General features: G+C 33.3%; 1 protein-coding gene across 7 annotated transcripts in view; it reads left to right on the top strand.

Moving 5' to 3' along the window:
• Positions 1-19,567, top strand: part of LOC143236169 (acetylcholinesterase-1-like) — a 42,262-nt gene that overhangs the window by 20,815 nt on the left and 1,880 nt on the right. Inside the window, exons 3-5 of one of the 7 annotated variants that reach the window (XM_076474456.1) lie at positions 7,765-9,284; positions 13,775-13,896; positions 15,800-15,861. In XM_076474456.1, the coding sequence (XP_076330571.1) occupies positions 7,783-9,284; positions 13,775-13,896; positions 15,800-15,828 (1,653 nt within the window). In that variant the 5' untranslated portion in view covers positions 7,765-7,782 and the 3' untranslated portion in view covers positions 15,829-15,861. The other 6 variants (XM_076474451.1, XM_076474455.1, XR_013019506.1 and 3 more) reach the window with 6 other exon arrangements.

The following is a 19,567-nucleotide window of genomic DNA, read 5'->3' as shown; positions in this document are numbered from 1 at the left end:
TACATACACAAAGAAATCACAAGCTATTCAACTATAAAAACTGTTTTTTTTTTGTAAATTTCATTCTACTTTTAGTTGTATTGCTTTCTTGTGTTGAAAAATTTAAAAATCAAACATTTTTTATTGTCATATCTTATTTTATGCGATAGAAATACTGTGTAATATTTTATTTGTACTCCACATCTGATGTTTATTTTAAAAGTGAATAAATGCATTCCTGTAGAAGCAATTGAAAATGTATACTGGATGTATCAACTATATATTAAAACGTTCAACTCGCCTTTGTTACTGCTTTAACACACTAAATTAATATCTTTGTTGCATCAGTATGCCCTAAGTGATTTGCATGACTGAGTAACATACACTTAATCATTCGTAAACCTGATATTTGATAAAAGCTGCTTCATTTTTTGTTTACTTTTGAAACGTGTGCGCATAAGGAATGCATGTAAATCCAAATTTGTGTATTTATTTTTTAGAATCAATTTAAAAATTTGTACAGCTGTTCCACATATGTGCCTTCAGTGCCACAAACGTAATTTTTAAAGGGAGCGGGTGACGTGCGTTCCATACGTTTTTAACGATATAATTACCATTTCTTGATAAAATACCCTAAAGCGTAACCCAGATTTCTCAACTTTTGCACTTAGAGAAGGCAAGACTTGACATGATCAGAGAGATCAACACTGACCTGTACACGTGTTGCGTCTCAGAGTTTGATCAGATTGAAGAACAGTCGGGCTAACCTCAGAAAACTTGTTCACTGCAGCGAGTGGGTAAATAGCTTTTAGTTTCAGCCTAGTCTGTCAAGAAAACATTTTATTGTAATGAAATAACCTAGTTTGTTTGAGGTATACTAATCACACCCAATATTATTTAAGCATTATCATAGAGAGTCAGCTGTGTTTAGATATGTGACTAACACGTAGAGCATAAAGATAAGAAGCGCGTTGTTGCTGCAATTTCCCTACAGTTACAATGCATTCTGAACACTGCCTGATTTGTGTATGGTGTGAAGTACCAGGGCTATGTGCCCCAAAAAACCGGTACAAAAAACAAATGAAATTACGGTAATTTAGGTGCACATTTTAATAGCTGGTATGACTGAACAGATATTAGGTCATAGTGGCGCCTATGGCGACAACTATAACATGATCCTTTGGCACTTTTGTGCCTTTTCACCTTCTTAAGCCTTACTCTTAGTAAGATAGGTGAAAAGTTACACATTCATATATTATAATTTTTTCTTTTTTTTTCTAAAACTCTAATTCGGAATATACTAAATCTGGAGTAAGTTATGTTCTGATTCAAACCTAGGTTCACTCTAACAGGACTAAATCATGGAAACTGTGTTTCATGGGATGTTTTGTTTTATATTATATTTTGCGTATGCGATTACATTGAGACTTCTACACAGAGAAAAAAAAATCCAAATGGTTATGGTATAATTTTATGATTGGTAAGCTACAAAAAGAAGGTAAAACCAGTTGTGGAGTTTTCAAAACGAATTAACACGTTCGTTCTGATCTAGTCATTTAACATTTGATCTTGTCCCTAGCAAACTAATATGCAGTTTCTAATTTCAAATCTACCACTTCAATAATTACGCTAGATCCATCAGCTAAAGTGTAATTTTGTCTAGTAAATAAATTTCGTGTTTCTCATTGAACTTCACAACATGTCATTGTCTTTCTTTCAATCTGTAACAAAATGCTAAACTTGATCTCCAGTATATTATGTCTATGAATCTGTGGCTGTTGCGAAGATCGGGTAACTGTGTGCATTTGATAATCTTCGGAACTAAGAGGTGAATATCTAAACAAAAACAAAATGATGGCAGTTTTTTGTTTTGACAGGAAATACATTTATAACAAGTTTTCTTATAAAACGAGAAATAACATCTGCTACAGAATTTACATTCCCTTACAAATCGGAAAAAGCGTTGTAATTTTTGTAGGATTTTACTCCTAAACTTAATCCAAGAGATTAATTTCGGTTACACAAATCCAAGAGAATTGGTCCCCCGCTAGTACATAAGCAAATCTACGGATTTACAACGCTAAAATAAGGAGATCGATTCTCCTCGGTGGACTCAGCAGATAGCCCGATGCGGCTTTGCTGTAAAAAAACACCCACCCACAACCACCCAAGAGAATTTACTTCTAAAATATAACCATCACAATTCAAAGAAAAAATTCAGGTTATTATACCATGTGAATGAAAGTTTTAGTATTTTACTTATGTTGTTGGGTTAGTAAAATATTCAGTTGTTTTTTTTAGCTGTGCGTTCCACACTTAATTGAGAAAATCATTTGTTGTGACAAATGTGTTCCACCCATATTTGAAGTTATATACGAAATAATTTTTTTAGAATTTTGAAGAAAATATGCAATTTGTAAGGTAAGTGAATGTGAATCGTAGAGTTTCAAGAGATCATGTATTGTAATCGCGATCCGGCATGGCAAGGTGGGTAGGGCCCTCGACTCGCAATTTGAAGGTCGCGAGTTCGAATCCCCGTTACACCAAACATGCTCGCCTTTTCAGCAGTGAGAGTGTTATAATGTGACGGCTAATTATTATGTCGCAATAAGCTGTTCTTTAAAGTGTAATGAATTAAATTCATTCTTTAAGAGATTAATAGCTATACCACCACAAAGTACATTTAAAATGAATACATTTATTTCTTCCAGGAGTGCAGTATCTATTCTTTCAAAGGGTGTAGTTTTTCATGTATTTTCGTGACCAACTCCTCTCCTTCAGTTGTTAAAAACTATCTTGCAAAAATACGAATGTAGTGCTATTAATTAAAAAAAAACACGCAACGTGAGATCGATCCACTGATCATAAACGAAACAATTATTCATGGTTTCTGTGAACTGATTATGAGTTTGTGATAAAGGTGAATGTAGAAGTGAATTCAGTACTTCATTTGCATTCAAAGTGTTAATACATACCTTTAGTATTTTTTAAAATAAGACTAGCGACTTAAAATGAACTGATTAAACCTTATTCCATTAATTCAACACAAAAACAATATGTCGATGTAAACCCAACTATCAATCATTGAGTTTATGCTGGTCATTAACTTTAAAAATGCTATATCTCGTGGTTATTTAAAGCTGAGACTCAAGTATAAATGTTATATAAGTAATGAGGTGTGAAAAGCTTTATTATAGCGTATATAGTATGGTATAGACTGAAAAATAAATTTAAGGCCCTTCTAAATCAGAAACAGTTAGTGCTCATAACACTGAATTAGCTTGGCGTGAAATTAAAAACAAGCAAACAAACATATCAGGAATGAAACAAACATTAAACCAGTAGTTCTACTAGATATACTAGATTATTCAGTTATGGGTTTTTTTTCTGAATACCTGTTATTATATACATTAGCGTTTTCTGATATTAAAATAAAAAACTATTACAAATATTAACTCTCACATATCAATATTTTTATTTCTTAATACATTTTATATAAGTGCAATAAGACACCCAAGAATAATTCTACAGTCATCTCAACAGTACCAATTCAAATTAGTCTTAACAAAATCATAACTGATTCAGAAAATGAAGGTGTTAGAGCAAATTTAACTAGTTTTAACTTGTAATAAATAATCAAAAATAAAACTTTCGGCATTTTAAGTTTTACTTGTTGTTTTATCATAACTATGTTTTAGGATTGCTTTTAGTGTTTCTTTTAGACAAATTGGTTCACGAGTTTAAGAGGAAATTTCGTAAAAAAATTCAATATTTTTAAACATATTTTATTTGGATTTATAACTGTTTTCTGAACAAACTATACTATTTGTTTGTTTTTTAGCACTAACATAATATTTCTTTTCAAAGAATGCTTGTAATAGGTTATAAGGTTTATGTCCATAAATAAAACAAAAGTTAGTTAATTATTTAAGTTATCATACATTAAAACATTATAATAAACTATACTATTTTTTTTACCTTATATTAAAGACACTTTTCTTACAAGTCTATCTATTTTATAAAGGTTTTAAGTTAGTTTATACCTGGTTAGTTGGTTGTTTGGGTAGTTTAAATGTAGACTAAAATCATAGGGTTTTATGCAAAATGCGTATTAAAAAATAAAGTCAAGTATACGGATTAATTAGTAGCTATATTATGGATCAAAAGTTAATTTTTTGTTGGGGGTGGGAAGATACAATTGACTCTGCGATAACTTTGGTTAAGCAATTTGTCCATTAACATCCCATAAGTTACATTATTAAAAAGTAAGTTAAAAAGGTATGCCTTCGAATTGCCATTCTTTTACTTAGTGGAAACTCATAATAAAGGTCCAATAAAAAAATATTTAATTTATTATCAGTCGTACTGTTATATATTTGTAACCTAAGCTATCAATCAATATTTATATTTCGCTATCATAACAAATCACTAGCCTTTAAAGAATAAAGTACTTATAATTTGTAAACGTTATTCTTTATATACACAATAGAACACATGTTCCAATGATCTTTAGTAATGAATCTGTTTAAACTTATTTCATTAGAAAATTAAAGCAACAACTTCTAGCTACAAGTTTATCTACACCTACAGTATTACATACATATACAGAGACATACTAAAACGTCTCTAAAATTCTATAAACTTCATTAATAAAGTCGTAACTGGTTGTTATTTTCATAGTCATATACTTTTTATGAAGATAAAAATCAACCAAAGGTTTTTTCGTAAACAGTTATTGTTTACAGCAACATTCTATACATCTCAAGAACATTAATCATTTGAGAAGTATATAATATGCAAATATAAGATATAAATTTGAAGTAAATCTTTTTAAAACGACTACTTTATATTAATATAGTTCACGGCCATAAAAATTAAATTAAGTATATTATACATCGACATGAAATTAACAGTAACACCTGACTAAATATTCTCTCTCCTTCCTTATACATTCAGTAAAAAGGCTGAGGTGGCTTTGCTAGGAAACACACACTCATCATATATCGTGTATGAAGCATGTTACTGGAAGTCTGCCAATGTTGCAGGAACAGCCTACCTATAAAAGATAGGTCTCCTGAAAGGTTCGCTTTAAGAAAGTGTTCTGGCTATCTCGGTTGTACAAGTAAAAAGTCAAATAAACGCTGACAAGACAACGAATACAGCTTTAAAGCATTAAAGGAAAAGCAAGTATAAATAATTTATTTTCGTTTGTTGATCGCTAAAATTAAACTAAGTTTTGTTTTTCTTAAAAGTAAATACTCAAAATATGTAAAGGGATAAAACCCAAAATTACAACCGTTGTCTTAGGAATATTCCATTAAATATAATCATTAGTGTTAAGCCACTGGACAATAATCATTACTTTATATAAAAATAAATCTTAAGTGGTCAATTTAAATAGCTGAAAACAATTTAACATGATTGAGTAACGAACTGCTTAAATTATCTGAAAGTTCGTTAAATTACCTTTTGCCTATAGTTGGTAGTTTTATATCAGAAAGCACCAGCTAGTTCTTTATTGCAAAATTGTGCGTGTCCCGCCGGTACAACAGAAAGTCTAAGGATTTACAATGCTAAAATCAGGGATTCGATTTCCCTCGGTGAACTTAGAAGATAGTTTGATATGGTTTTGCTATAAGAAAAGACACATAGAAGAAAGCACACACAAAATCGTGCGAAGAAAACAATAAGAAGAACGTAGAATACGATATTAACTAACATTTGTATCAATAATTGGCCATTGTAAAACATAACTCCGACTGACAAAACTGACAAGTTGGGTTCAAACAATGCAAATCAGCTACGAAACATTCACAGACTTCTACCAGAAACGTTCCTGTCATTATTGTCTCAGTATTTTCTTACTAGCTGATACTTCAAAAAAAGAAGACCAAAGCTCACAATCAGTTTTGTTGGTTGGGTATTTGGGGTCTTATCATGGCGTAAAGTAACTGCGCTACTTGTGCAGAAGAACAGGTGAGTATTTTTTTTAAATATAAAAGGTACAAATACCTTGCAATCTATAACAATATAGTCACTATTTGCATTATCTAGCTGACTTGTAACAAAATTTTTAGATTCAACGTTCCGTAGAAAGAAACGCAAGGCGACGAACTCGAAAGTTCTTTTTTCTCTCTCTCTAATTAGTTTATTCATAAGGAATACAAGTAGGAAAACGTTTGACTACCATTTCATTAATTAATAAATTCTAGTTGTGAATCTTTATGTAGAGGTAAAAGATGAATTAGTGTTAATTAAACGCGTGCGTCACACACACACAGTTTTATGCATTTGTAGAATAAAGCTTGTCATAAAAGTTTAAAAAAATGCCCTATATATTTAACGTTTAGCTAAAAGATAAGATCCAAGAATTACATTTTTTTTCTAATAGATAAAGCTAATTGCAATTTTGGCTTTGTTTTTAAAATGTCTTATGCACTAATTATGACAAGATTATTAATTTGAAAAGGGAAGGAGAATAGATATGGAAAAAAAAATGACAGAAAAAATTAATCAAAATGCAAAGAGCGTTTAAATCTACAACTATTGTAACGTTGTTATCTGCGCCAACCATCCAGTAAAAAGACAATAAAAGGAAACAAATTACAACTTGAAGAATGCCCCAAAGTCGGATAAACACCAATGACCCGAAAACAATTAAAACAAGCAAGCTGGACCTTGACATTAGGTAGTGTTATAGGCGATGCTACATACTTAAATAACTCTTTAAAGAAACACGTCTTTTCTAATATGACGCTACTTCTTACACTGCTAACGATGGCACGAAATTTCAGTTTGGTAGATTTAGATTCCAGTCAACTGAGGGCGTGAACGAATAGCCCTTTTACATCTTGGGTCTGGAAAAGGTGCACCTTGGCGGGCATTGGAAGAAACCAGACAATTATAAATGAACTTAATGTCCAAAGCTACATGAGGTCTATCTGAGCTAGCCATCCCTAATTTAGCAGAGTAAAACAAAAAGCATCACTAGCCACCGCCAACTATAGGGCTACTCTTTTATCAACGAATAGTGGGATTGATCGTCACATGATAACGCCCCCAGGACTGAAAGGGCGAGTATGTGTGGTGTAACAGGGATTTGAACCCGCGACCCTTAGATTACGAGTACAACGCTTTAACCCACCTGGCCATGTCGGGCCTCGCCTTTGCACTTTCATGGATTGTATATTGAACTGTTTGGTATTGCAATATGTGTTAAATCACTTCGAGAGGTAATATAATCATGTGGAGTGTAAAGTGTTTTTTGTTTCTAACTATCACAACTCTGTTCAGTCAGATTAATGCCTTATGGCATCACTATTTTCTCGTCGTTTCTCCTTGGGAGTTCATTATTTTTCGGCAATTTTTTGACGAAAGTATCTTTTCACCTTCCTTTTTTAAAAAATAAATGACATTACGTTTCGTTGTGTGTGTGTGTGTAGAGTTTGAGATTTTTGTATATTAATAGCACTTTGTTTAAAGAATTTCATGTCTACCCGTTTTTAAATTAAGAATATTAAACATTTTTGTCTTCAAATGTAAATGTACTCTTTGTCTACTTTGTTGTTGTTCGTCTGCTTTTATATACTAATGGGTAAAATTCCTCCCCCTTTACAAACATTCACTTTCTCTTCTCAAAATTCACATGGCAACAATGTTAACTTTGCAGTTATCAAATATTTCAAAGATATGTGATTTTTTTCCAGTATCAATAATTGTATATTCATTTACTGTTATTTTTGTCGTGTTAAACGACTTATAAAGTACAATTAAATTATTTTCCAGTTTGTTCACGAAATATGAATGGACAAAATGGACCTTTCATGGATTTTTGTTCTTTTACTCTATCTTAACTGTTGCTACACATGGAATCTACTTCCAATTGTCAATACTCCTTGTGGTCGCATCGAAGGACTATGGACACTAGTTAAAAACACAGATACCTCATTAACAGAAGTCCACACTTTTCTGGGAATCCCATACGCTACTGCACCTATAGGAAAATTGCGCTTTAAAAAAGCCAAACCAGTTACATCCTGGCTTGGAATATTTGCAGCTAAGAAAAAGGCACCCCAATGTGTCCAAGATGTGAAGGTTTTTCCTGGAGTACAGTGGATATCAAGACAAGAAGAGATAAGTGAGGACTGTCTGTATCTTAATATTTGGGTACCGAACACACCAACTCTTAAATCTGTACTGGTTTGGATTCACGGTGGAGCATTCAACACAGGCTCGTCCACCAATGATATCTATGATGGAACAGCACTTGCTGCTTTCGGGGACGTCATCATTGTGTCCATAAATTACAGACTTGGAGTGTTAGGATTTTTCAATGCAGGAACTGAAGATGCACCAGGAAACATGGGTTTACATGATCAATACCTCGCGCTTTTGTGGATTAAGAATAATATATTTGCTTTTGGAGGTAATCCTGATAAAATAACTATATTTGGAGAGAGTGCAGGAGCTATGTCCGTAAGTTTTCACTTATTGTCACCGCTAAGTCGTGGACTATTTAATCGAGCTATACTTCAAAGTGGAAGTTTTTATAATCCCATTATAACTGCTAACTCAACCTTGAGTATTATGAAAGGAGACATTTTTGCAATGTCTCTAGGGTGTGCTGATGAAAACACATCTTTAATGAACACGCCACAAAAAGTAGTTCACTGTCTTCGTAAACTGAGTGTTGATAAACTGGTAAATAAAGAAAGTAAGATTATAAAAGAAATGATATTTAGTTTTACACCAATATATGGAGATGACTTTCTTCCTATCAATCCTATACAAGCATTGAATAATGAATATTTGAATACTGTGGACTTGCTTATCGGTAACAATAAGGACGAAGGTTCAATACTTACTGCCCTTCTTATTCCACAGTTTTCAAATGAAGTACAAATTAAAAATTTGACGGTAGATAGAGCTACCCTTTACATGAAATATCTGTTTCGAAGCTTTCCTCAGACAGTTTCTGATCTTATCTCTGACCATTACATAAAATCTAATTTAGACTATAGGGCTCTTCGACAGAGAATTTCTGAAGCAGTTGGAGATTATGCAGTTATCTGCCCTACTATACTATTTTCGCAGAAATGGGCAGAAAAAACAAACAAAGTCTACTATTATTTGTTCTCACATCGACCATCTAATACAATTTGGCAGAAATGGACAGGCGTTCCACATTTTGCTGAAGTTCAATTCGTTTTTGGGGTTCCCCTTCGTTGTCCTCAAAATTATACTTCAGCAGAGATTTGGTTCAGTAAGAAAATCATGGACATATGGACTTCGTTCGCGAAATATGGGTGAGTTTGCTACATCTTAAACTATTCCTTTAAAACAATCTTTGAAAGTGTCATTAAAGTTATACACAAGTTAGATATTAATATATGAAGAACAGAACACGCTTTTTACTTTTGTGAACATTGTTCGTAAAGTAGGTTGGCATCAGAGTACAAGTGTTTCATATCTTTAAAAAATGCAAAGCTAAGTAATAAATATACGTATAGTTTAGCTGATTATGTTATATAGTTCACAGTTTCTATTTTTCTAGGTCATTTCCATTTAGAATTATTCGCTTGAAAGCAGATATTAATTAATGTTAATCAAAGAATTACTATTACAATCTAGCATTAGAAACTGCTAATAACACTTGATAAAGCTGTGACAATCTATTATTTCTTTTTCTGATAAATATTATTTTTAACTGTGATAGCTTTTCTTTTGTTTAAAGAGAAGCTATCACAAAGTGTCAGAATTATAACGCTAAAATCCGGGTTTCGATACCCGTTGTGGGCAGAGCATAGATAGCTGATTGTGTAGCTTTGTGCTTAATTCAAAAACAACAACAACAACATAAAGTTTTTATATGACCTCCAATACAAACAACTTTATATTCCACAAAGAAAGCTGAAAATATGTTAAAATTTACACAAATGAAAAATGTGGGCGCACACGCACAAGTTTCTAAAAAGCTCCTGAGAATGTTGTTGCTTTTTTACGTATATCAGAAGTTTTATAAATTCATGTAACATTTTGTGTTTTATTCAAAAATGGAACTTCTACATAATAGCAATAAAACTTAATTATTTTTTACGGTTGTTTGAGTGCGTATGACTTTATGACAGAAAGCAGCTGGATATTCTGTGCCAAACAACCGTTAAAACGAAAGTAGTAAAGCTCTAATGAAAACAAGCTACAAACTAAATAATAGTTTTCACGGAACTGTGATATAGACTTGTTCATGGAATAAGTCATTGTATTTCTTTTCTTTTACCAGCACTATACCGAAAACCTTTCCAGAATGGCCAACGTTTTCGTCTGAAAATCCTGTGCATTATGATCTTAATCCGTTTGAAAGCAAAATTTCTAAAGGACTTAAAGAAGAGAACTGCAATCTGTGGAACCAAATATTCCAGAGTGTTCTTTAATACCAATAAAGTTTATTCTGTAACGGAAACCGAAAAATTTGTGTTTGTATAATGAGGAATCTAAATATTATCTAACTGCAGCAAAAAATTGAAACATGACCCATATTAATCTTAAGAGCAGCATCTTGTTAAGTCTAGTTTACACGAACCATTCCTTTTTTTAATTGTAGTTTATGAATTTACACTCAGTCACCTACCTACAAAGTAAACTAGTACATAAATGCATTAAGTGCAGGATTTGAAGATACAACATATTTCGAAAATCGTGTTTTTCTACGGTGTGCGTGTTTCTATTCTTCTTTAACGTCCGCTAGCGATAATCATAAACTACATAAGACTTAACATCGTACTTCGATTTCTTAATTAATTAACTTAAAAGAACTGTCTTTTTGTAAGAAATTAAGTTTTTCAACGATTATATATACAGATGAGGTGCATGTATTTTATTGCAATACATTAAAATTATATACTGTTTAATTATCTAACGATTTCAGGCTTTGGTATGATAATCGTTTGACACCAGCTATTAGTTGGTAGTGATAGCGAAGGAAATATAAAATTCCAAAGCTGTATTTTTAACCGCGAATCTTCATGATAGACAATCTACACTATGTTTACAGGAAAAGTGGAGCCCCGACGTAATAAGCTGTCAAACTGACCAGTGAATTACTTGATAAACAAACGGAAATATAATAGTCAAAATAAAGTAGCTAAACATTGGAGTAGACTATCCAAAAATTTAATAGTTTATGGTAAGTTAATTTCGATAAAAAACACAAAAACAAACACTTACACTTAACCATTATTCAAAATGTGGAGTTATACAGGCATTAAAGTCGGAATAATATTTCGTAGTAATGGATGATTTTAATACACAGGTATGTTGCAGTAGGAACAGTGTGCTGGGTAAACCCCGTTTGCTTGGAAATGAAACAAGTGAAGAGATAGTTTGTTTGTTTTTGAATTTCGCACAAAGCTACTCGAGGGTTATCTGTACTAGCCGTCCCTAATTTAGCAGTGTAAGACTAGAGGGAAGGCAGCTAGTCATCACCACCCACCGCCAACTCTTGGGCTACTCTTTTACCAACGAATAGTGGGATTGACCGTAACATTATAACGCCCCCCACGGCTGAAATGGCGAGCATGTTTGGCGCGAACCCGCGAACTTCAGATTACGAGTGACACGCCTCAACACGCTTGGCCATGACGGGCCAAGTGAGGAGAGTGATTACTTTTATGTAAAGAAAGGCTTACTAATGAGGAACTGAAGGTCACCGTGTAAAAATGAAAGAATTATGAAACATCAAACTGCATCTTAATTAACGTTTGGGAAACTCAATCAACTATTTATTAAGACAATAAGTGAAATGAAAAACTTAAAGAGTTTATCGAAAGACAGAAATTGATAGAATTGTAGTAAATTATGCAAAAAATGGGGCGTTTTTTGTTGGTAAGAAATGAGTAAACATCTGAAGAATGAACGTTCCAGGTAACCAGTAACATGTGAAACACACAATTACAAATTCTTCAAGAAACATTTTTCGTGAAACAACCAAAAGTAATGACATTAAAAATAATGTGCGGAGTACGCAAGGGAATTCTTTATCTATGCCAAGGAAGAAAAAGAAGCCCTAATTGATTGGTTGGTTGGTTTATTGTTTTATAGCGGAAAGGAACTATAAAACTATATAGTATCATAAGCTTTCTCAAAGTCCAATAATATTCATACAAGATGTTGTGATTTGAGAAAGACTTCTCTGATTGCTGTTCCAAGTTCATTCAGGTGGTCAATGGTACTACACCATTGTTGGAACCCACAATGGGTGGACAACAGGAGGTTGTTTGATTCGAGGAACCAAACAAGACGACCATAAACTATGTTTTCTAAGGTCTTACAGAGATAGCTGACTGGACAGTAATTTGAAGGAATCTTGGGATCTTTACCAGGCTTAGAGAATGGTAGGACAACAGCCTGGTTCCAGGCATCAGGAAAAACATTATCCTGTCATATCCAGTTAAAAACAGTCAAAAGAATAGCAAAACAAGCAGGAGAGAGACGGATCAGCATCTCGTACTGTATTGCATCAGGTCTGATCAATGTATTGCCAGACTTACAACCAGAGAAGTAGAGCTTGCAACTTAGAATATTTCTCTTTAGAATGTTAAGAATCACAGATAAGTACAAAAATAGTTATGTGTTTTCCAGATTGCATTTTTCCCCATGGGTGACCATGAAAAGGTAACGGATATATTGTACTAAACTGGGAAAGATCAAGCATATTTCAGAATCCTGAATAGTTCACACTGTAGAGGAAAGATTTTCAAAATTTTGTCTTCTACACTTGAGCTTGTACAACCAGTTGTCATCTGTTCAATTAAGTTTCATCATGAATATGCTACCTAAACAATTCATCAAAGAATTAATGTCTGTTATTCATGCAACTAATGTAAAACACTCTTATGTAAGTCACTGTACTACTAAAATTAAAGTGGATAGCAGTACATACTTCCTAATTTTATGTTCTCTTAGCAATTCACAACTTAAACTAACATTCAAAAAAAAGAAAATTGTCTATGGTATAACACGTCTTCAAAACAAAGAGTGAAATGAAATTTGTCTAATTGTTTGTTTTAGCATAGAGCTAAGAATAGGCTTTATAAACCATTAGGAATCGAACCCCCCGATCTTAACATTACAAATTCAAAGCTTTATCATTAATCCACTGTAATAAATCTAAATGGTATTCTGAGGTTAAAGTAATTTCTCTTGAAATCGACTATTCACAAGATTGCAGACTTTTTCTGAAAAGATAGTATTTAGTAAATTAATACCAGAGAAGAAAACATGTTACGATTTAAAACTGGAACTTTTATTGGTCAGTAACTATATGAACATATTTTAATTTAGGACGTCAGTTACTACTTCTACATGAATCAATGCCATTTTCACCTCTAATCAGGGATCGTAACAAAAGACTAATATTCACTCATCTCAGTCTTCTCGATATTTTTAGGTTTCGAATATTCATAGAAGAACATAATATCTTGGATGGTTTGGTTTAGCACACACCTTTAGAATCTTTATCGTATAATACAATCTTTATCTCGTGATTTGGCACAGATGTCTGCGAAATTTCGTTCGTATTAATTTGAAGTTTTAGCGAACGTTCTATGTGATGTTGTTTATTCTATTTTTTTTTTCATAGTATATTCGTTACCTTCAGCTTATTTAAACAAACGAAAGGAGCTTTTTAACAGTGTGAAAGTTTCCTACAGTTGAATATAAATTCAATTTCAAACCGGTATGACTAGAATAGGAGTACTTGAACAACAAAATTAAGACAGAACATTTCTTTTCCTTAGAGTCTAGGCAGAATGAAGAAGATCTGGAGCCGTTTTCTTCTCTTTTCATATGCCATCTGGCCACCCATTTATTTCTATGGACACTTCCAGGACGCCCTCGGCCTTCTTGGATATTGTGTCACAGGTGTGTAACCTTTCTTATTTATGACTCTCTTAAGGTATTCAAATGCCTCGTCATCTAGATTGAGATGCGCATGAATAGATTAACGAGATTCCCACTGTACCTATCTACTATCTAGTGAAACCATAGTCAGGGAACTGGCTTAGAGAGATCTGCTTTTGCATGACTTCTTTTCTACACTTGACACATTCCTTCTTTGGTTCCCAGATATCTAAGCAAATGCTGACCTATTTCAGGCACAGTTGTGAATACACGGGAAGGGTGCAAGTATGCCTCATTACTCGGACGTCTAATTTATATGCTTTAACACAAACGAATTTCCAGTTTTCGGATTCCTATCAGTAGGAGTCACAGTCAGATTTGGAATTCTTATCCCAAAATTTCGGCGCAGTTCTTCTTATCTCACTATTTTCACTTATATTTGACCCTAATCAACTTTTTTATTACTCTCCTTCTATTTACTTCCTTGCAGAGGCTATCTATCATTCTCTGCAGGGAGCTGAAGATATTCGAAATTTAATTTCTACCAATTTGCGCATTTATCCCACTCTGGCCTTTCCCTACATAAAATGTCCCCGCTGTTTTTGGAATCTCCTGCTTTGTTAACTAAAGTGTGCCTACCATCCATGACCTTACTTCTACGTCTTTAGATGGGAGGATAGAGGTAAGAAAATTTATCATAAATATAATAATATCGAAAGAATATATTGAATGTTTTTTTTTTTTAAATAGGGCCTTGGAAGATAAGGATGGTGAAACTCAAGTTTCCCAAGTTCGTTATGGCTGGTAATAAGCATTTCAAGCATGTGTTTTTTCCAAAATAAAGTTTTTGTAAGTGAAGTATGTAAACACATTAGGGCAATGTTTGGGCAGTCTAATGTAGCACCTCCCTAAGATAACGGGGAATGGAATGTAGAAACAATGAAAACCCCACTGCGGGTTCATCTGGCAAATATAGCTGAAAAAACACAGTTGTTAACATTACCGAATACCTATTCCCAACTAAACCATAAAGCACTATCATTCCTAACCACAGAACATGGCAAATACAAAAACCCAAACATCGGTTCATCTTAAGCACATCAGATGTGAAAATGGTATGAAGTACTCACTGATCTTTAAATACAACAATCTTTGTTTCAATTTCTTATGTAGATTTGTTTTATTCAAACACATGCAATTCGATATCTACATTCTGTCCACCACAGGGAATCGATTCTTCGATTGTAGCGCTGTAAGCCTGTAAACATAGGGCTAGAATAATTGGAACAATGGAATGAGACACTTAAACTCCGCCTTTCACTCAAGGACCATGCTCTAAGTGCGTTATGTTATATTACATTCGTAACACATATCCCATATTATATATATATATACTTGGTTTTCCTAATTTCACTTTTAAAGTTGACATAATTAACTTTCGTTATATCGATAAAAAGTTCAATGCAGCACCCACGTTAACTTGAAATTCAAATAATAACTTAATATCACTTACCACTTGATTAGTCACTTGTTTCTGTTTGTTAGTGAAATATTTTTATCTTTTCGTGACATATTTTAAGTAATTTTAACTCAATTCTTTTGCTTTCGAAGACAAACCGAACCGTCAATCCGATGTAGTGATTTCAATATTTGGAGTATTGACATTAGTGTATAACAGACAATTTCAGCATCGAGATTTCATTTATAGAGAGAAAAAAGTACTCTGGTATTCTGATTAACAGGTTGAAGTGGTTTGTTTTGTGTGCAAGCTTTTTCAGTTAAACTCTTCGGTTATTATTTTTTGTAAATAACTAAACCACAACTTTTTCTTAGGTACTGTAAAGTTTTATATTTTAGGGTAAAAACTAAGTTGTTGACAAATCTCTTGCAAAATCAGAATAATTTTTGATATTGTTCATTTTAGGGAAGGCAAACGACAAACGAACAGGATAGAGATTTGGATAATAAACAAAATATCTGAACAAAGTTATTTGACTTTTACAAATAAGATTCTGATAGAACTTTAACACTATAAATGAGCATAAATTTATATTTTCACAATACGTAATACACTTTCATTCCTCCTTCCGAATGAACATTTCACTTTTAATCATCTTCTATGAACCCGTTACTTCTATTTTCTGCTATTTTATACGACACACAATTTCTTAGAATCTTTACCTTTAAAGTTCAAGCTTCGGTTCAGAAATATTAACAGAAAGAATTCGAGTATAAACGATCACACTTAAATTAATCGCAAACAAAAGTTTAATATATCTTATAAAAATAATACATTAGATACAATTTTCTTAACGTATGATAACCAGAAATACAATTTTTCAGAAATACAAAACTATGCTTTAGTGGTTAATGTTTTTGTACACATTTCTCAAAAGAAGTTAACAATTTCACGCAACATCGTTTTTTAAAATGTTCATCAGACGATAAGTGCGAATCGTACTTTGATCCCATACATTAATGACAGTGCTATAATTGTTGAAATCTGGTTAACTAACTGGTGGTTTATATAAAGCTCGAAAAGTTAGTAAAAACTTCAACTATAATTAAAAAGGCCAATCGCTCGTAAAAGTTTAAAAATACAAGCTTGACAGTGTCAGCCGTAGAAATAAATAAAATGGTCCCGCCGCTTACGGTTGTAACAATGGCACGAAAGTATAATCTGAGCTATTAAAGCTTGAGTGTCGAAGGTCACGAATTAGTGGATCGGTCCCGGATACACCGATGAGTTAAATTTTCCACTGCGTATCTTAGCTAAGACAACTTATCCTTCTGAACCTTACGGAAGGAAGAAATCCAAGAAACAGTTTGGTTGTTTTAAATTTCTGAATATTATTCGACGGTTTATGATGAACGAATTCATTCTATGTGGATATCGGTACAGTTCCCTTAACGGGAAAACTGTCTTTCGCTGCTCGTAATCTAGTTTTTCAAAGACAATGATATGTAATGTCATCTAACGTCCTCGTAGAAATATTGATAACTGAAGTTATATGGTTCGTAACGTTCGAAATCTATAAATCTTCCAAGTGAATTATCTGCATTTAACATTTAATTCGCCTTAAATATAATTAAGTTTATGAGGCTTATAAAATACCGACTGTAGCAAACCAACAGCATTATGCTGTCTCTTCGCGTGTTTCGATTTTTAAACATTGAGGAAAGGTTCTCGAAAATACAGTTGGCAACAATACTTGCATTTTACATACACACATGGTACACTGTTGATTTTCACGCTCGAGAGTCTTCTATAAATTTAGAGAAGAGACGAAGCTTTTAACAATACACATTTATCAGTACAAGTTGCATGCATTTCTAAATAACTAACAAACATCTATAATAAATTAAATACATAATAGCAATTTCTTTACACTGAAAAAGCTCGTTCACTTCAATTCAACTGCCAATTGGCACGAAACCGAGCCCTCAATACAGGACCGTAGTCCATAAACGGAATAGGCAGGCTGTGATAGCATAAATGACAGGCTTAGCGATGGGGTCAACGAGCTTGTTCTCACAAATACCGATGTAGCCGGGTATTGAAAAGAACTGGATACTAAAATATAGAGAAATACGGGACATATTAGTTATATAATTAAAAAAGAAAATTAAAGTTCAGACAGTCTCATCTGTAATTTAGAAGTACTAACTATTATTCTACTGTGATACTCCATAGAGGCTGGAACACATTTAAAGTAAACTAGAAATCCCTGCGACTCAAAAGCTTCATAATAAGCATGCAGAAAGAAGCTTAGAATAAAACACACTGATCACAATCTTAATATCAAGAGAATAACTAATAGTTCTGATTATTCTCAGTTCCAACAGTATCTTGATTTATAAAATGTCGCACTGACTTCTCTGATGACTTATCCTGAAGTCAAAATTCAAACATCGGTAAACATGTTTGATAATAAAGAAAATTTAAAAGGAACTTTATATTAAAAAACACACAAAGAATGTTAACCAATCAGCAAATTACTGATAAAACCTACTTCTCCAAAGGAAGAAACAAAACACGATACCAATTAAATTGGACACAAACCTGAGCAAGACTGAAAGAAGAGCTCTCAAACCATGTGTTCATACAATAGGCTTAATTATAAACAAGTCAAGAGGCCCAGATGGCCTCCCAACCAAATTCTACAAAATACAGTGCCTCAAAATGAGGGAGGTTTACACTCATACTAAACTACAGCTTAAATGAGAACAAACTACCACACTCGTTTGTAGCTGGTTATAGTCAATGTGCACAACAAAGGAAGAACAAACAATCCTAAAATACCACAGATCAATATCTATGGAGTACTAACTAAAACACTAACAAAATGCATTAGTAATAAAAGTCATAAATAAGTCAACGTGACTCGTAAACCTATTATTCTAAACTTCATAGTTGATCCACTATTCAGGAAAAAGATGCACAAGAATGTTTATAACGCATTTTGTTTTAAAAAAGTTTTTATTATAGCTAAAATCCAGATCAAGAGGTGTGGCACTCTGATATTTCACTTTTTACAGCCAAATGACCGGTATAAAAACAAAAGTAAATAACGATTAATATTTTTAAAAAATCAAGTTAAGTAATAAACAATGACTCTAAGGTTATTATAAAGTTAAATAGATGTACAAAGGCCAACTGTTAGTACAAAAACAAAAAATTAAGCTAGTTTGTGTCGTCATCGTCTTTGATATCATCAAATACCACAAGTAAACCTGTAGAAAATACGTTAAAAATGATGCTTCCGTTGGCGTTCTTAGTCAGCATTTGTGATCTGAGTGTCACAAAGGCCATACATCGATGAATCAGATCCAGACAAATGAAAATAAAGAGTTCAAAAAACTGTGGCTTTTAAGTAGTCTAGCCAATATAACTCTTCTTTTCGATCACTACAGAAACAAGATGGCCAAAAAATAGAAGGTTTGAGCTGGAGAAGCTTGTTATGACGTTGGCCACTCAAATTGAATGCCAAGCCTTGAATATAGGACCGTTGTCCATACATGGAACAGGCACGGCTGAGACAGAACAAGATCAATCGGACTTATATGCGTGTCATCAAGCTCGTTCCCGAGAATACAGACGTGGCTAGGTATACAGAAAAACTGGTTACAAATAGAAGATAGAGAAAAATGGGCCAGTCGTTTAAGGAAATCGAAGAGAATAGTGTGAGAAGTAATGTTAAGTAATTCCAAGGTCAGAAGAGAGCTAAGAACATGTATACATAGAACAGTTGATTTAAAATGGTCCAAGACAACATGTATGGTATACAACTCGGCAGTGAACACAAACTGTAGAGGACATCCTGTGAGCAACGAGTGAGCCACAACAAATCATAGCCGAACACATAGAGTCACCTGATTTCGAACCCTCAGTAAAACCTGGAACAAAAGAATGGTTCAAAATATGTTCGGTAAAGAGAAGTCGGTACTTCCAATCGGAAATATCCGCATTCCTCGGATAACTAAAAAATAAGTGCCAAGTGAGGATGGTAGTAATCCATGATGAAATAGGCTGACCAGTGGAGACACCAACATCATCCACTGTAGTTACAAGGTCTGTGGAAGTAACAATAGCTTGGAAAACCTTTTCAGTGACTTACTTATCAGCTCACCGAAAGTGTGGTTTGTTTTGTTTTGAATTTCGTGCATAGCTACACGACGGCTAGCGCAGATA

Source organism: Tachypleus tridentatus, chromosome 13 (genome assembly GCF_004210375.1).
Source record: "Tachypleus tridentatus isolate NWPU-2018 chromosome 13, ASM421037v1, whole genome shotgun sequence".
Classification (NCBI taxonomy): Eukaryota; Metazoa; Arthropoda; class Merostomata; order Xiphosura; family Limulidae; genus Tachypleus; species Tachypleus tridentatus.
Note: the sequence above shows the minus strand (reverse complement) of the source record. Positions and strands in the feature narration are given on the sequence as shown.